General features: G+C 51.7%; 2 protein-coding genes across 2 annotated transcripts; both read left to right on the top strand.

The window, feature by feature from the left end:
- The first annotated feature begins 46 nt into the window (after positions 1 to 46).
- Positions 47 to 8,607, top strand: iqub (IQ motif and ubiquitin domain containing). Its single transcript, XM_086110119.1, has 11 exons — positions 47 to 662; positions 1,134 to 1,301; positions 1,722 to 1,897; positions 1,990 to 2,145; positions 2,373 to 2,583; positions 3,480 to 3,655; positions 3,832 to 4,002; positions 4,603 to 4,779; positions 5,607 to 5,855; positions 7,207 to 7,392; positions 8,455 to 8,607. The coding sequence occupies exons 1-11, from the start codon at positions 47 to 49 to the stop codon at positions 8,605 to 8,607; spliced, it is 2,439 nt and encodes an 812-aa protein (XP_085966245.1).
- Positions 8,608 to 11,452: 2,845 nt separating this feature from the next.
- Positions 11,453 to 14,969, top strand: hyal6 (hyaluronoglucosaminidase 6). Its single transcript, XM_086110126.1, has 3 exons — positions 11,453 to 12,562; positions 12,655 to 12,744; positions 13,614 to 14,969. The coding sequence occupies exons 1-3, from the start codon at positions 11,636 to 11,638 to the stop codon at positions 14,061 to 14,063; spliced, it is 1,467 nt and encodes a 488-aa protein (XP_085966252.1). The 5' UTR covers positions 11,453 to 11,635; the 3' UTR covers positions 14,064 to 14,969.
- Positions 14,970 to 16,398: the final 1,429 nt, after the last annotated feature.

Below are 16,398 nucleotides of genomic sequence, written 5' to 3' on the forward strand. Positions count from 1 at the left end.
TCAAAACGGAGCAGATTACTATTACAATTGCATAAAGAGATAGATCATGTCGGAGGAGGAGGGCGAAACAATCATTCCTCTTGTATCGGAGGAGAACCAAGGAGAAGCAGGGAATGAGGAGCGCACGGATGAAGCAAAGCCAGAAGCAGAGGACCAAGGAGAAGTAGGGAACGAGAAGGAGACATTGCCAGGAGAAAGTGCCTCTCCAGACCAAGGAGAGCCAGGAAACGAGGAGGACGCAATAGCAGGGGTAAGCGCCTCAGAGGACCAAGGAGAACCAGGAAATGAGGAACAAGCGAATGAGGCCTTACCAGAAAACGAGCAAGGGCAGCCGGGGAACGAGGACGACGCTGTATCGGCCGTAAACACCTCAGAGGACCGAGGAGAACCGGCCAATGAGGGTGAAAGCTCGCCAGGAGTAAGCACGTCCGAGGACCGTGAAGATGAACGAGGGAATGATGAGAGCTTATCACAAGTACAAGCTTTCGAGGACCAAGGAGAACCGGGGGACGAGGATGAGACCTTATCTGGGGTGAACAACTCGGAAGTCCAAGAAGAACGAGGGAGGACAGACGGCGAGGAGGCAAACAGCTCAGCGGGAGTAAAGAGCTCAGATGAAGGACCGCGAGGCGAGGAGGAGCCGCCCGGCAGCTCGACGCCAGGTGAGCGTGGGACAGCGGAGACCACGTGAAATAATCGGCGGTTCAAATGAGCACAAATATACAGAAAGGCCCACGAGGCTAACTGACGCCAACGATGAGCCTCACGTGACGGCGTCTCCAACATCCCCAATAGTCATGCGCCAATAGAGTTGCGACGCGGCGGGGTAAATGCATATCACACGACGACAAAGACAAGATACGTCGTATTCGAACCGATCGGCTTGATTGTTTTGAGCAAAATATCGCAAACTAGGAATTTGATGGCTGCATCACGGTCCCCCAAAAAGCCAAGAAAGTTGTGGAATGCTCATCAAACACCTGTTTGGAGCATCCCGCGGGCGGACAGGCTAACCGGGAACGGGCGGGTGTCGCAATTGGCTCTAAAAAGGAGCCCCCCGCCCTGCTCATACTGCAAAACCTTTGCTGATGGGGATGGCCGTGCGAAATACGCTCGTCCGATGTTCGTTCCAGGACAAGCGGCTCGGGATGAACGGAGCCTCTCGGAAGCCGGAGTCGAGCCGCACGGTGCCGTCGCCACGGAGATGACGTCGTCGGACCCCGACGCTCACCTGCTGCTCGCCGATGACGATTCAGAGCGGGAGTATCAGCCCAACGTCATCAATGTGAGCCTGATCACCGGTAATGGGAACTTGAGTGTGTGTGTGTTTTTTTTTAATCATTTGTTTTTTTTTTTAAATCGTATGTGTGTGTGTTTTTTTTATCGCATCTTTTTTTTAATCGTGTGTTTTTAATCATGTGGTTTTTTTTTATCATTTGTATTTTTTTTAAAAATCGTATGTGTGTGTGTGCGTTTTTTTATCGTTTCTGGGTTTTTTTAATCGTGTGTTTTTTTTAAAATCGTGTGTGGTTTTAATCATGTGTTTTAAAAAAAAAATCAAGTTACACTATTCTCAAAATTTGCACCATTTCAGTAAAATTGAAAGATTTCCCACGGCACAGCTGACGAATTTGCCCAGCTTCAGTCACACACACACACACACATATATAAATCGGGAGTTGACACACAGCCGAGTGTTGTACCTCCGTGCCGCACCCCAGAGGACGGCACGCCGCAGGACTTGCCGGCGGAGGCGGAGCCTCCCCGGCGGCAGAAGGCCTTCCTTGGCGGTTACAGGCACAAGCTGACGGCCGCCGAGTACCACCACGCCGCTTCCCAGACGCCGCGCAGAGCCCGGCCCGGGCGAGGTGTGGACATCGTCAGCCGCGACGCGCAGGTACGCGCCCTGGAACCAAAAATCACCTCAAGGTCCTCATCGCGGAGGGTTTGTAACTCGTCTCCCCCCCCCCCCCCCCCCCCGCACGTCAGACGGCAGAGCAGGTGCCTCAGACGCAGCAGTGCGCTTCCAACGTCACCACGCAGATGACCACCGTAGGATGCTACATCTCCAACATGGAGGACAAGCTGCTCAGCCCGGGTTGCTACGTCACCGCCGACGAGTATCACGAAACCAGGCTCAACGCTGTGAGTAACTGGGACGCACGGGCTCAAATGTCCAAAATGCTGCCGGGCGCCTCCTAACCTAACCGAGCTCGTAAGAGGGAGCGCATTGCTCCGATTCTGGCCTCACTACACATCTACGAGTAAATCTTGAAGTGGTCTCGGTCCACCTGACCTGTCCGAAGTATCGGTAGCGGGCGCCTTTGTATGAGCCGACAGAGTAGCGCGTGGTGTCTCCCCCCCCCCGGCAGGTGATCCGCCTGCAGGCGCACACCCGCCGCTGGCTGAGCTGCCGGGCGGTGGACCGGCTGAGGCGCCAGCGCGACCGCCGTCTGGCCTGGCTGGACCTTCAGGAGCGCAGGAGGCACGAGGAGCGGGCCGAGCAGCTGCAAGACAGCCACAATCGCTGGATGCAACCGCGCAAAAGGGAGGACCTCAACCTGCTCTACAACGCCCTGGAGAGTAGGTGCCCCCCCCCCCCCCCCCCCCGCAGGGGCCATTCCGACCTTTCTGCTGTGCCCGCCTTGGCCCAGCTCGGGGAAGTACAAGAGCGACGGATATATTGTTTTGTCAGGCTCCTCCCACCCTGTCAGTTTAGCACGAACGGGGGTCACTCGCCGCAGAGGATAAAGAATAGGAGCGTTTACCGTCATATTGTCTGTCCACACGTGCGGCTGCACCGTTGCTTCGAGAGTTATATCGCCACAACCTGGATGCTTCGTCGACTCAAAAGGCTAAGCGACGCTTCCGTCGTTTAACGAAGGAGATGTCGTTCATTTTTGTTTTATGCATCGTTTGACAGAAACCTAAAACAAGGTGAATTACACGTCGAAGGTTTAAAGCAACCAAATAACACCGCTAGCTTAATGCTAACACGTCATGGGCACGTCAAGGCACGTTGTTGCGGTAATTGAACACCAATGGAGGAGCAACCCGTGTGGACAGACAATATAGCGGTACTCGGTCACATATCTTTATCCTCTGCAAAGAACGACTGATATTACTGAGGAGCTGAGACCATTTCCATTTACTGTCTATCCATATGTGTGCATTAGACTGCCCCCAGGTGGTAAAGGGGCGCACGCCAGAAGGAGCAGCACAAGGCCCGTTGAATTGATGCAACTAATGTGGCCAAAGCTGTTCAATTTCATCACTTTCCATTTCATTTGTGTCATGAGCTACTGGATGTTTCCATAAAGTGCCACATTATACCGTGCCCATCCCACCCCAAAAGTGGGCGGTCGAAGTAATACGGTAGCATTTCCATTCAATTGAACGGGGAAAGAAAACAAAGGTGCCCCCCCCCACCCCACGAGCGATGCGAAATGAGTGATTTGTGCGTTTGTGCGCCACTCAAGAGTGGAGGAATGACAAGGAGCGTCAGATCAACGCGACGCTGCGAGGGGCCGAGAGGAAAGCGGCCCTGTGCTCGCTGCTGGAGCAGGAGACGCAGTACATCGCCACCATCGGGCGCCACGGCATCGCCATCAAGAGCAACAGCTACAACAAAGCCGTCAGGAAGTTCCTGGACAAGGTCAGAATGCAAACGTTGCCGTCTTAGCGTTTTCGTGACGCGATCGTTGGATTCGATCTTATGAGCCACGGGGGGGCCGGGGGGGGGGGGGGGGTCGGACAAGTATCGGCGCCGTACGACAGGTGCTCGATGAATTGGCAGCGCTAACGCTGATGTTGTGGCGGCGTGCGCGTCAGTCGTCGACGCCTCACCAGTGGCGGGCGGCGGACGGTCGCCTCATCGAGATGGACACGCCCGACACCATCCGAGCCAGGGAGCTCGGAGATCTCTACGACTGCGTGGCCATGTCGCCCGTCAGCCAGGAGCAGCGGCTCGACATCCTCCTCTGCCTCAAGCAAACTGTGGAGGTCAGACACACACACACACACAATCCCAGAGCTGCGCAGGCACCAGGGAGTGCAATGAAATATGAACATTTGTTCACTGAATTGTTTTTTAAAATTTTTTACAATGATTCAGAAAGGTCCATGCACGCCGTTGTCATATTTATGTATGAAGTGCAAAGAACCCCCCCCCCAAAAAAAAACTGAAAAATAAAAAAGCCTGCGCCACAACTTAGACCTGCTTTTAGTCGGTCTAAATTCTAGTCTGCTTCCAGTCACCAATTCATCAGTTCCGTTGGGGGCGGTGTCGTAAAAAAAAAGCCCTCGGCCCGCCAGTCCGCTCAGTGAGGCGCAACACGCTTTGCCAAACTCCTAAACGCGGGCCCAGCACCATTTTTTTTTTTTTAAGCCGAGCGCACGTGCGCCTGCGCACCGAAATAGGATCCGTTGAACTCATTTAGTACCAGCCAATTCTGGACCAAGTCTGAAAAGACGTTTAAAAACGTCTTTGGGAGTGAATGGGTCAAATAGCATGTGAAAGTAAACTCTACTCGGATGAGTCGGTGAAATAGAAATTTTCTTTGAGGGGGTTGGGGAAAAGAAATGTGAATGATGTCGCTGCAGGCACACCCGTGCCCGCTGACTCGGGACATCGTGGAGCTGATCAACAGGGAGGAGGACCTGATGAGACGACAAGTGAAGGCGGCCAACCTGGAAGGTCTGAGGAAGAGGCTGTGCACCTACTTCCTGCAATTCATCCGCACGCCGGGATTCAACCCCGAGGTGGCCAAGCACCTCAAGGTACCGAGACAGAAAAACACACACACACACACACACACACACACACGAGCATCATTCATGTCATCGGTACAGTGCTTCCAAGAAAACGCTTTACACGGTCTTCGCCGATTCAAGTTTGGAAACCACTGTGATGGCAAACAGGAGCCAGTAGGTGGCAGCTTTGCATCACTTTGGATTTGAGGCGAGCACAGCTTTGAGTTGAAGAAAAAAAAAAAAAAGATGAGGGGCCGAATCTGAGCTCGACGCGTCCATGATGAGGGAGGGGAACGCCCACGCATTGTATTGGATGTTTTTTCTTTCACAAGAATGCCATTTTCTCCACTTTTTGGTCAGAAAGTGGTGTTTTTTTCTTTTTTTTTTAAAATTAAGTTCATTTATCAACTCAAAATTGCATAGAAAACACCTAGTAAAAAAAAAAACAAGATTCACCTTTAATCCCTTTGGAATAGTGAAGTGCAATGTACAGTGTTGCAGAATTGTTTGCCTGAGATGCCCTACCGTTCATTTTTCCAAATATTTTTTTTAAACGTCAGAATTCTACAAAAACGTCTGGGGGGGGGGGGGGGGGGGGAGATGGGCTTGAAGTGTTACCTGTAAATATCTATCCATCCATTACCCGAGCCGCTTCACCCTCACGAGAGTCGCGGGCGTGCTCGGAACCTGCGCCAGCCGTCTCCGGGCAGGATCCGGAAACGATTGTTATCTTTTTTGTAAACGGACTCGGTTGTGGAATGTCACCGAGTGTGGCAAAAAGTCAAGCGCTGTTCACGGCACTTGTGAATTTGGAGAGGCAACTACGCTGGTGACGGTGTGCAATGCCCGCCCAGGTGCCCCAGAACACGTCACAGCTGAGGAACGACGTGTTCCTGTGCCACGGCTGCCAACGCTACCTGAGCTCGACCCACTTCCGCTCGTGCGCCCGGGTCCACATCAACCGCCGCTGCCTGGACTGCGCCCGGCTCAAGAACGTGGCCGGCAGCCGCGACGACTTCTCCTGCTACAAGAACATCCTCAAGAGGCTGAGGGACGCCGAGCTGCTCCTCAACAAGGACAACTTCATTCCCTTCATCCTGCAGGTGGTGTCACGCGCCCGGCAGACTGACAGACAGACAGAAAGAGCAACGTTGACAAAATGCTCTAAAACGGCAAACTGCTGCTGCTGGTCAATGTGCGTTACGATTTGTAAAAAGAGGATTGGACAAAAGCATCCCGAAGCAGATTGGGGACCAGAGAACTAGAGGGGAACCCCCCCCCCCCCCCCCCAATTTGGTAAAAAAATAAAATAAAAAAATTTTTTTTTTGCATTCAGCGACGTTAAAAAAAAATACTGGAAAAACAACTACATGTAAAAACAACCAGAAAACAGTTGTGAAAGATGAAACGCAAACGTACCAAGTTGAAATTTGGACACCACGGAACTCCAGTTGGCTCGTGATTCTTTCATGTACCAGCAGAGGGAGCCAAAGTAACACTTTGGCGTCCGGCGCAAACTCGGATTTGTTTTGGAAAATGCAGCAGGATTCCAAACATCGATGTTCTTCCACGTCATACTTTGAATCCCAGACTTGCGTCGCAACCGGGGCTAGAATAGTTTGGCCTTTTTTATTGTGGTTCGTTTTGACTTTGCTTTTTAAATTCGGTGCCTTTGAATTTGCTCTTCGAGCGAGTTTGGTCGCTTGTGATACTTGTTGATTTATCCATCCATCCATTTTCCGAACCGCTCGATCCTCACTAGGGTCGCGGGGGGTGCTGGAGTAGGCGGGGGCACACAGAGACGAACAACCATCCACGCCCACACTCACACCCAGGGACAATTTAGAGCGTCCAATCAGCCTGCCACGCATGTTTTTGGAATGTGGGAGGAAACCGGAGCACCCGGAGAAAACCCACGCAGGCCCGGGGAGAACATGCAAACTCCACACAGGGAGGCCGGAGCTGGAATCGAACCCCGTACCTCCGCACTGTGAAGCCGACGTGCTAACCACTGGACTACCGGGCCGCCCTTGTTGATTTAATGTTTCGTTTTAGTTTTAAATTTAGTTTTACTGGGAAGGCGCGATATAAACAAAGATCTATATTCAGGGGGGGCACGAAGGGGGGGGGGGGGCAGGAAGAGAATATTGGTCGAGTAAAACATTTTTTTCAAAAAGGGCACTAAAAGTCATGCAATAAAGTCAACTAAAATCCTCAATTGACTATTTGACCTTCCTTCTTTTCTACGGAATCACAACAATATCCCTCCAAAAAACTAATCTAAAATACAAATGGCAAAGAAACGGAATTTGTAAGTGAACGAGGTTGTTGTTTTTTTTTGAAGTAATTGTTTTGATTTTATTGCTAGATTGTTTTTTTCCCGTTACTTTTTGTTCACGACAATAAGTTTGGTGCTAAGCCCGAGTATAACGGCGGTTTGTGTCCTACGTTGAGGTGGAGGACATCCAGTACCTGGTGGAGGTCATCTGGGGGTCCCGCTCGGCCCTGAGCGGCAGCAGCGACCTGTACAACCTGGTCCTGGTCCGCTGGGAGCGCCACAAGGACTGGAGCCCCTGGAACTGCGTCCTGCTCTGCAAAGAAGAGACGGACGCTCACCTCCTGGTGGAGGACTTGCTCAAGGTCGGACGCTGCCCCCCCCCCCCCCCCCCCCCCAGCACACGCAACTCGCACACTACACTGACTACCTCTGGGAAAATGGGTCAACGTTCCCAAACGGCGGGAGTGTTTCCGGGTCGGTCGCGAGCATCACGGCCTCACGCCGCCTCCCCCAAAAGCCAATGACCGTATTTTCCGGACTATATGTCGCACTGGAGTATAAGTCGCATTTTGGGTGGGGGGGAAATTTAGGTGATAAAATCCGACACCAAGAACAGAAATAAAATAAAATAAAAATAAAACAACAGGCTGAATAAGAGGCATAAACAATGAACTGAGAATGTGCCCGGTATGTTCACGTAACCTATGAAGAGTTATTCAGATAACTATAGCATAATGATCATTGCTAACACGTTTAGCAAACCGTCACGGTCACTCCAACTCACTAATTCCAATGAAATCTTCATCCTCGGTGTCGCTTTTAAGCAACTCTGCCAACTTCGCAGGTAGAAGAGGCGGCGCTTCCTCTTCTACTTCGCCGACGTCACGAGTCATCGTAGGTTGTTTTTTTCTTTTGTTTTTTAAGATAAGAAAAATCTTTAGTCGTCTCGCAATGGAGAAATTCCCAATTCACAGCAGCAAAGTTATGAAAGGAAGAAGTAGAAGAAGAAAATAAAGGAGCTGCTGGTAAGGCAGCCACTCTCGTGGCGCCATCTTGAAGTCAAAAGAACAATAATAACGCAACGCGACACGGAAGCCACAGACAGTGTGGAAAGCATCAACACAGGCCTAGAGCGCCCTCTTGTGGTTTAATGTGAAAATAACACGTCAAATGATAGAATGTGTTCATTATTTCACACATAAGTCGCACCCCCGGCCAAACTACGAAAAGAACTGCGACTTATAGTCCGGAAAATACGGTAAGATTTCGGTACGTGACGTTTTGTCAATGCCGACTTTTCGACGCGTGAAGGCACCTCCCGTCCTCTTAAGTGCAGTGAGGAAGTATCGCTAGCGCAGCAGAAGTGCCAGTATTTTGTGTCGCCTGACGTACCGCCGCACCATTTCTGTCGACGTTTCCTTCAGGAGTACGACGTCCCCATCGTCCGCAGCGTGGAGCACAAACACTTGCTGGCCCGCCGCCACTACAACCACATCACCGCCATGACCGTCCACTCGGCCAAAGCTGCGGCCGCCGCCGCCGCCGCAGCCGCCAAACGCGGAGGCTGCAGGAACTGAACGAGCGCCACAACAGCCCCATCTCAGTCCGTTGGACCCTTCTGCACTGCTGCAAAGTCAAACATGTCAATAATAAATCAATAAATAAGAAATCTCATCAGTGTGTTACTGGTGACAAAGCATAAGAAGTCGTAGGCAATATCTAAAAAAAACAAATGTGATTTTTTTTTTTTTTTTTTTGCCCCTCCGAAATCCTTTAAAAATGACCGTGATCTTTCAACTACAAATCATGTGACAAATGTTCATAGTTTTTCACAGTCGCCTGTCTTTTCTGGCTTGCCTTTAAGGGGCGTGACCCCCGAGCGAGAGCGTCTGCTGGTTGGCCGATTAGTCTGCACGAGAGCGCCCGGGCGTGAGCCGTGACCTACAGCAGCTCCTTGCCAGCGCGGCTCCCCCCCCCCCCCCCCCCCCCACACGCAATGGCATCGCAGCAACTAAACGACCGCTTTTACAGGGACTCTCATTTGAAGCTCTCTCACGACTCCAAATTTTGCCTCGGAACACAAAGCATCAGTTGCGCCCCCCCCCCCCCCCCCCCGGCTGGCGTCCCGCATCCATGCGCCAAAGGAAAGTGTGAGTCAGCACATTTTCAAAGCGCTTTTGAGCAGCCAAATGTAAAAAAAAACAAACCAAAAGCTTGTTCTGTTGAAGCAGCACTGTTAATAAAAAGCATTAAAAAGAAAAAGAAAAAAGAAAAATGACATCTGGAAAGTGCAGTCGGATAGCCGCCAGCCGAAAACCACACCATCAATAATCCACATCATCCCGGCCAAAATGTGTGCGAGGAGCTCGTTACACAATCCGCACTCATCTTTTTCATTTTGTTTTTGTTCACTTTTTGGTTTGAATTCCACCCCCCTCTCTCTCTCATCCCGTCTTGTCCTGTCATCTTTTGTCGACGTTTAGTGCCCGTTTTGATATTTTCCACCATGTGCTCACGCGACATGATGGAAAATATCAAAACGGCACAAAGAGCATTTTGATGTGTTCCAGATTGGCGGCTCAGTGCCGGGAAATACATTCGGCGCGCTCGCCGCTCGCTCGTCTTTGGTCAATAAAAAAAATATATATATATATATATATATTACAAAAATATATATAAATGAAAAAATATATTTTTTAAATAAAATTATTCAATTTAAAAAATGATATATACTGTATATTTTTTAAATTGCCCCCCATGAATTCATCCTGCGGAGTAAACGTGACTAAATCAATAAAACGGTTGCATCATGACCCCTAGGAAATGGTACCGAGGCCGAGTTTCCAGTCGGACTTCAAACGAAGCGGCTTTTGAACAAGAACATCATCTTGAGCGGTGGCCGCCAAGCTGCAACGCGCGCCATTTCCAGTCCGTTGGACCGACGCCACCTGCTGGCGTGAAGGCTTTGAGGTTTGTTTCAGCCTCATTTGTTGCTATGTTGCGCGGAAGCCCGTCGGGGCGGGAGCCAAACGTCCCGGAGGAGATTTTTGGGCCGGCTCCGCCAAAATCCTCTCCGAAATCTTGACGCCGTCTGCAGTTACGGGTGGGCTGAAAAATTCCACCCGCTCGGGCCTCATCTTGATGTCGTCAGCGCCAGAGGCCCCCCCCCCTTCCAGCCCTCACTCCTTGCTCCAAAACGGAGCTCCGTGTGAACTCTCGGTGGCATCATTGCTTTCTTTCGCGGTCTGGCCGAGCATGCGTTCAACTTGGGTTTCTGCGGGCGGTCGGCAGACCTCGCCGCACTCGGGTCGGGGAGCTCCAGAACAAAACCGTGTCCCGCTCCTGAGGTTTTGCTCCACATGACGGAACGCTGTGATTCATGGCAGCTTTCGTGTGGTGGGGCCTTGACTTACAAGCGCTAACCACATTTTTTTTTTTTTTGCTTTGACTTGTGAGCAAAAAAAAAAAAAAATCAGTTCATTGTGCGAACTTTGTTGTTGTTGTTGCGTTTTGTTGGTGTGTTTGTGAAGGCATTTTGCCAAGATGTTTTTGGAAAACCGAAGAAAGTGAGAGGTGAGAAGAAGTAGCCTGAAAAATAGACATTCTGACATTCTATTTTGCAGTACATGACTTTTTGGGGGGGGGGGGGGGGTGGCAGTGCGGCGATGGCGGCACGCTCTCACGCAAGCTTTTATACACACGTGACGCTCTCGTTTGAAGATTCGCATCATGAACCCCGACTGGTATGACTGAGTCGGGACCCGTTCCTGCGTGTTCTGCCAAGAAGTTCTTGCCTCGCTCTTCCCTTCGAACGCGAGATCCCGCCGGAGCAAAATAACATGAGGGGGGGAGTCAGAGTGAGCACCCTGGTTTTCGGGTTGTCCAATCTTCAAACGGCATGGCTACAGTCTCGCAAAAAGCCGACTTCCGGGTGCGCACGCAATTGAAACGCAGCCTTACTGTGTTTGGTTCTGACTCTGGGCACCGGCAGAGGAATTACTTTCCAAACTTGTCGGGGTCTGCGAGGCTCAGTCCATCCGCTACCCGAACCGCTTTATCCTGGCGAGGGTCGCGGGTGTGCGACGGCTCCGGTGTAAGTCTGAGAGGTACTCGCAAACTGTCCTTGGAGAGACGAGGGGGGCCGGGGCGCAAGGCCGGTTCTGGTCGGCAAGAACACGGTGACCTCGGCAAAAGGTTTGTGATGATAAGCCACGCTTTGAGGGATCACCGTCGGGTTTTTTTCTTCCCCCTGATGAAAGAAGAGGGTTCAAACCTTCTCTCGATAGATTCCTTAGCGACAGAACTCAACCTTCTGCGCAGGCCTTGAAAAATGAGCAATGATTGTCGACTAGTTTTCCTCCATTTTTCTTTTCCAAAGGGACTTTTGGATTGGAAACGGGGGGGGGGGGGCCCTCCGAGGTACGGTCCATTTGTCATTTTCTTTCTCATCGCCACGAGGGCCGGCCTTCGTTCGTGTTGTTGCGTAAGCGGAGCGCATTCTGGGTCATGCTTTGATTATGTGCGCTCAACGAAGCTCCTAATGAGTCTGTCGGGTCCGCGTGGCGGTGCGAGCACTCATTGCGGCGGAGCGGGGATCGGGGCCGCATGGCGTCGACGGGGCTCCGGGTCCTGGCGCTGGCCTTGTGGGCGAGCTGCGTCGGGGCTCGGGCAGACGGGCGCAAGCCGGCCCGGGCGCCCCTCATCCCCCAGCGGCCCTTCGCGGTGGTGTGGAACGCCCCCACCGAGCCGTGCCGCCTGCGCTTCCGGGTGGACTTGGACCTGAGCGTCTTCGACATCGTGGCCAACCTCAACGAAACCCTGAGCGGACCCAACGTGACCATCTTCTACCACGGCCACCTGGGCTACTATCCGTACTACTCCGACTCGGGCCTCCCCGTCAACGGCGGCCTCCCGCAAAACCAGAGCCTCCCCAAGCACCTGGGCAAGGCCCGCGGCGACATCGACAAAGTCATCCCTCACAAGGACTTCCGAGGCTTGGGCGTCATCGACTGGGAGGACTGGAGGCCCCAGTGGGTGCGCAACTGGGGCGGCAAGGACATCTACCGCAACAAGTCCAAGGAGCGGATCCGCCGGCTGCACCCCGGCTGGCCCGAGAGCAAAGTGGAGAAGGAGGCCAAGGAGAGCTTCGAGAAAGCCGGTCGCGACTTCATGAATCTGACTTTGGCCTTGGCGCGGGGCCGCCGGCCGGACGGCTTGTGGGGCTTCTACTTGTTCCCCGACTGCTACAACTACGGCTACAAGGAACGCCCGCGGCGCTACACCGGCGAGTGTCCCAACGTGGAGCACGTGCGCAACGACCACCTGATGTGGTTGTGGAAGGAGAGCACGGCCCTCTACCCGTCCGTCTACCTGGACTACGAGCTCAAGTCCTCGGCCAACGCCCTCAAGTTCGTCCACTTCCGGGTCAAGGAGGCCATGAGGATCGCCTCCATCGCGCGGCCGGACGTCACCTTGCCGGTTTTTGTCTACTCCAGACCTTTCTACGCCTACACCTTCGAGGTTCTGACGCAAGTGAGGACTTTGGACGGGCTCGGGGCGTCAACGCTCACCGCCGGGGTTTTTTTTTTTTTTTTTTTGCCTCTACTTTTCTGTGCTTTGCTCAGAGCGACCTGGTGCGGACCATCGGTGAGAGCGCTGCCCTCGGAGCGTCCGGCGTTGTCCTCTGGGGATCGTCCGAGTACGCCAGATCGCAGGTAAGGACGCCGATGACCGCGTGAGGAGGAGGCGGAGGATGGCAGCCAATCCAAGAATTAGGGAGAGAGCGCACACGCGGCTCGGAAATTTTTGAATTCGAGATGCGGGTCAACTTTGGGATCATCATGAGGTTTTCGTTCGGGGTTTTGTTTAGCTTTTTTTTTTTGCGCCGATTCCAAACCTTTCTTCGCGACAATATTCGGCTTTCATCAACGTAATTATGTGTGATATCGCAACATTTAATATTGATGAATGAAGGGCTGGATTGGGCAAGGTGGAATATTTTTTTTCTGAAACGTCAGCTATAAATGACAAAGCAGAGTAAAAAGTGGGTCACACTTAAAAAAAACCTAAAGATTGGAAGATCTCAAAAACCCGATGTGCCAAACAAAAAGCAAAGACTCTTTTTTTTTTTTAAAGCAGCGCCAAACTCATTTAGGGAGACAAAAAATGAAAATATCTGAAAAACCTGATGCGCTCGACTAAGAGCAAATCCCCGTACATGATTTTGTTAAAAACACCTTGAAGGACAAATCAAGCCATCTGTAATGAAAAGTTGCTGTTGTGCTCTCGGCCGTGACGATGATCGCCGCTGACATTTGTTATTCTGACGAATCTCAGCATTTAAAACAAAACAAAAGATCAACTTCCACTGAGTTAATATCAGGGAACTATTTATTGAAATTTTCGGTGAACGTTAAGATTTGCTACCTGTGTATATGTCACTAAATCGTCCAGGAGGAAAAAAAAAAAAACTCTTGGAAAGTGACGAGCAGGTGGGGAATAATGGAACCATCCCAAACGCGGCGACCGCGTGATTTTCATGAATTCTTCATCGTAACAGAAGGTTGTGCCGGTTGTCGTGCAGCGCAACTGTCTGACGGTGAAGAAGTACATCGACGGCCCTCTGGGCCACTACGTGGTCAACGTGACGTCGGCCGCCAGGCTGTGCAGCAAAGCCCTGTGCAAGAAGAACGGACGCTGCGTGCGCAAGAGCCTGGACTCGGGCGCCTACCTGCACCTCAACCCGCGACGCTTCAGCGTGCGCCGGGCGGCGGCGGGGGCGGGGCCGGGGCCCCGCTTCCGCGTCAGCGGCCACCTCAGCCGCCAAGACGTCTTGGACATGAAGCACAAGTTCACCTGCCAGTGCTACCGGGGCTGGAGCGGCATCCACTGCGAGGTGCCCCAGGTGGCGCCGCCGCCGCCGGCCGGCACTCTGCTGGCCGACGTCCGGGTCCTCCTGTCGCTTCACTTCTCCTGCCTGTGCATCGTCGCGCTTTCGGGCGTCTGTCTTCTCCTCAAGTGTCTCTTTGTCTAAAAATGCCGACGTGCACTGAGCTCACTTCCTGTTCAAGTGTCCAAGGGCCAAAAAAAGAAAATTGTAGAAGTAACGGCTCCTAGTTTGCCTTCTCGCAACCTTTTCGGAGCTAACCTGGCGGCCAGTGACAAACGTCATTTTTGGATTTTTAGTTTTGATTTCTGTCATGTCGCGGGCCACTGGAAAATGGATGGTGGGCAACAAATGGCCCCTGAGCCATAGTTTGGACTCCCTGTTCTAATGGAAATGACTCACATAGTAGTGCCAGTCTTAAATGTGGTGAAGCAGCATGTGGCTCAAGGTTACACTGGTCAACACATTTTAACCTTTTTTTTTTAATCAGAGTCGTTTGTAAACTTTTCTAGAGGATTTTAGTTTCATTTTTTCGTTTTTTCTTGAGCACATTGTATTTTGGCGTGAATAAAAATATAATACGTAAAGCAGTAAAACATTTCATAACATTGATGGATGAAGGGTTCGGTTCAGCAATAGGCGGATTTTTCTTTTTTCCTAAAGTAAAATCCTTCCTTCGCAACCTTTTAGGAGGTCACGTCAGAAAGAAAACGTCAAAAAGCTGATGTGATCCAAATTTGCAAAGAAAAAAAATATATACAGTATATACCGTAATAATAATAATTCTGGGGTAGCAGCCACACAAATACTGTATGTTTGGTGACAATGTGAAACGTGGACACGCAGTACCGTTAATAAAAGAAATTGAAAAAAAAAAATACATCTACGGTGATGTCATTTTCGGAAACACACTAGCATTTTGGGGGAATAAAAAAAGAAGAAATAAGTGGGCCGGTCGAGTGAAGGAATAGAGGAGGAGCCAAGCGATTCCCTCCGCCAGGAAAGGGATGTCAGAGTAGGTCTCACGAGTACCAATCTAGCGACGAGCGGCAGCGTTCTGGACCAACTGGGTGGACACTTCGTGGAGGATTGGCTGACAACAATGTTAAAGTCATCCAGCCGAGATGTGACGGAGGCACCAATGACCGTCTCAAAGTGCTCACTGGAGAAAGGAGAGGCTCCACTTGAGCCAGCTGCCTTGAACAACGGCACCAATTTCAAATCACTGGCCAGTTGAGGACCTAAGTTGGGAGAGCGTTGGCTTGAGAGAAGGAGGCAGAGGGGCCCCAAGTCCACAGGATGGGATGCGCAAGGGCCACTGGGACCAAACGCCATCACTTCTGCCTTCTTTTCATTGAAATTCAAGAAATTTAGAGCCACCCAGGTCTTGATTTCCTCGAGACAGGATAAAAGCGGCCTCAATGCGAAAGGCTCTTTTTTTTTTTTTTTTTTTCCTCAGCGGGACATCGATCTGACAGTCATCCGCATAGCAGCGGAAGGAAACGCCAGGTTTCCTTACGATGGAACCCAAAGGGAGCGGATCCAGTGAGAACAGCGGAGGCCCCGGAATTGAGCCCTGTGGGACACCACACGACACTGGGGCAGTTTGTGACTCAGAGCAACCAAGGCGAACACCAAAGCTTCTGTCAAAGGAAACGTCTGACAGCAAACGTCAGCGTGAGGCGACAAAGCCCGAGGCCTCGGCTGACATCCAAAGGGGGGACAAACCCCAACAAGACGACGCCGGCGGCTGACAAACTCAACTTCTTTAATCCACATTTCAAAGTGAGCGTCGATAGACACAAGGCAACGCCTGCAATTCGACCGACCTCAGACTTGCCTCCGGCGCCCTAATTAACATTTTCTCGTCACTGCACAGAAGCCGCAAGCAGTTTTGAGGCTCAACAGTTTGTCGAAAGTCAAACTTTGTGCTACGAGGCCGCTCACGGAACAAATTCCACTCGTATCTCAAGATGACACCGTGTAGCTACGCCGGGAGGAAACGCTTCAGGCTCGGAGGGGGGCGGACGTAAAGGCCTCGTCATGCCAGACGTTCCCTGGGGGGGGTCGGCTTCACCCCGAGATTTTTGTCTTGGCTGCTGGACCACAAGAATTTGGCCGCGGCGAGGCCAGGAGACGCGGCGCGGGGTCGTCGGCCGACGCGGAGAGGCCCGGTGGGCAGCGGCCTTGCGTAATTGCCCGCCCCCCCCTACCCCTTCCAAATGAATAGATGTCCACAATGCGGTCCGCGCATACATCTTGTCTGTCCGCTCCACATAAAAGGAAAAACACGTTTCCTGCTCGTCAGCAAAAAGCGCTCACAATAAAACGACGACAGGCCAGACTTGCCGTGTTTTCCCACGTCGAAAAGTCCTCAGGAGACATTTCCAAACCTCAAACTGACAAGGTCGGGGGAAGCCGACGCCCATTTGGGGGAAAAAATATGAAATAATTGCAACGACAAATCAAATATTTGCACTGA

Source organism: Hippocampus guttulatus, chromosome 4, assembly GCF_054856545.1.
Source record: "Hippocampus guttulatus isolate MCC_2025c chromosome 4, RoL_Hgut_1.0, whole genome shotgun sequence".
Lineage (NCBI taxonomy): Eukaryota > Metazoa > Chordata > Actinopteri > Syngnathiformes > Syngnathidae > Hippocampus > Hippocampus guttulatus.

Coding starts and splice junctions, on each gene's coding strand:
- iqub (XM_086110119.1), top strand. CDS start 47: ATGTCGGAGGAGGAGGGCGAAACAATCATTCCTCTTGTATCGGAGGAG. Junction 1,302..1,721: donor CAATGTGAGCCTGATCACCG/GTAATGGGAACT, acceptor GCCGCACCCCAG/AGGACGGCACGCCGCAGGAC. Junction 1,898..1,989: donor TCGTCAGCCGCGACGCGCAG/GTACGCGCCCTG, acceptor CCCGCACGTCAG/ACGGCAGAGCAGGTGCCTCA.
- hyal6 (XM_086110126.1), top strand. CDS start 11,636: ATGGCGTCGACGGGGCTCCGGGTCCTGGCGCTGGCCTTGTGGGCGAGC. Junction 12,563..12,654: donor CCTTCGAGGTTCTGACGCAA/GTGAGGACTTTG, acceptor TGCTTTGCTCAG/AGCGACCTGGTGCGGACCAT. Junction 12,745..13,613: donor CCGAGTACGCCAGATCGCAG/GTAAGGACGCCG, acceptor GTTGTCGTGCAG/CGCAACTGTCTGACGGTGAA.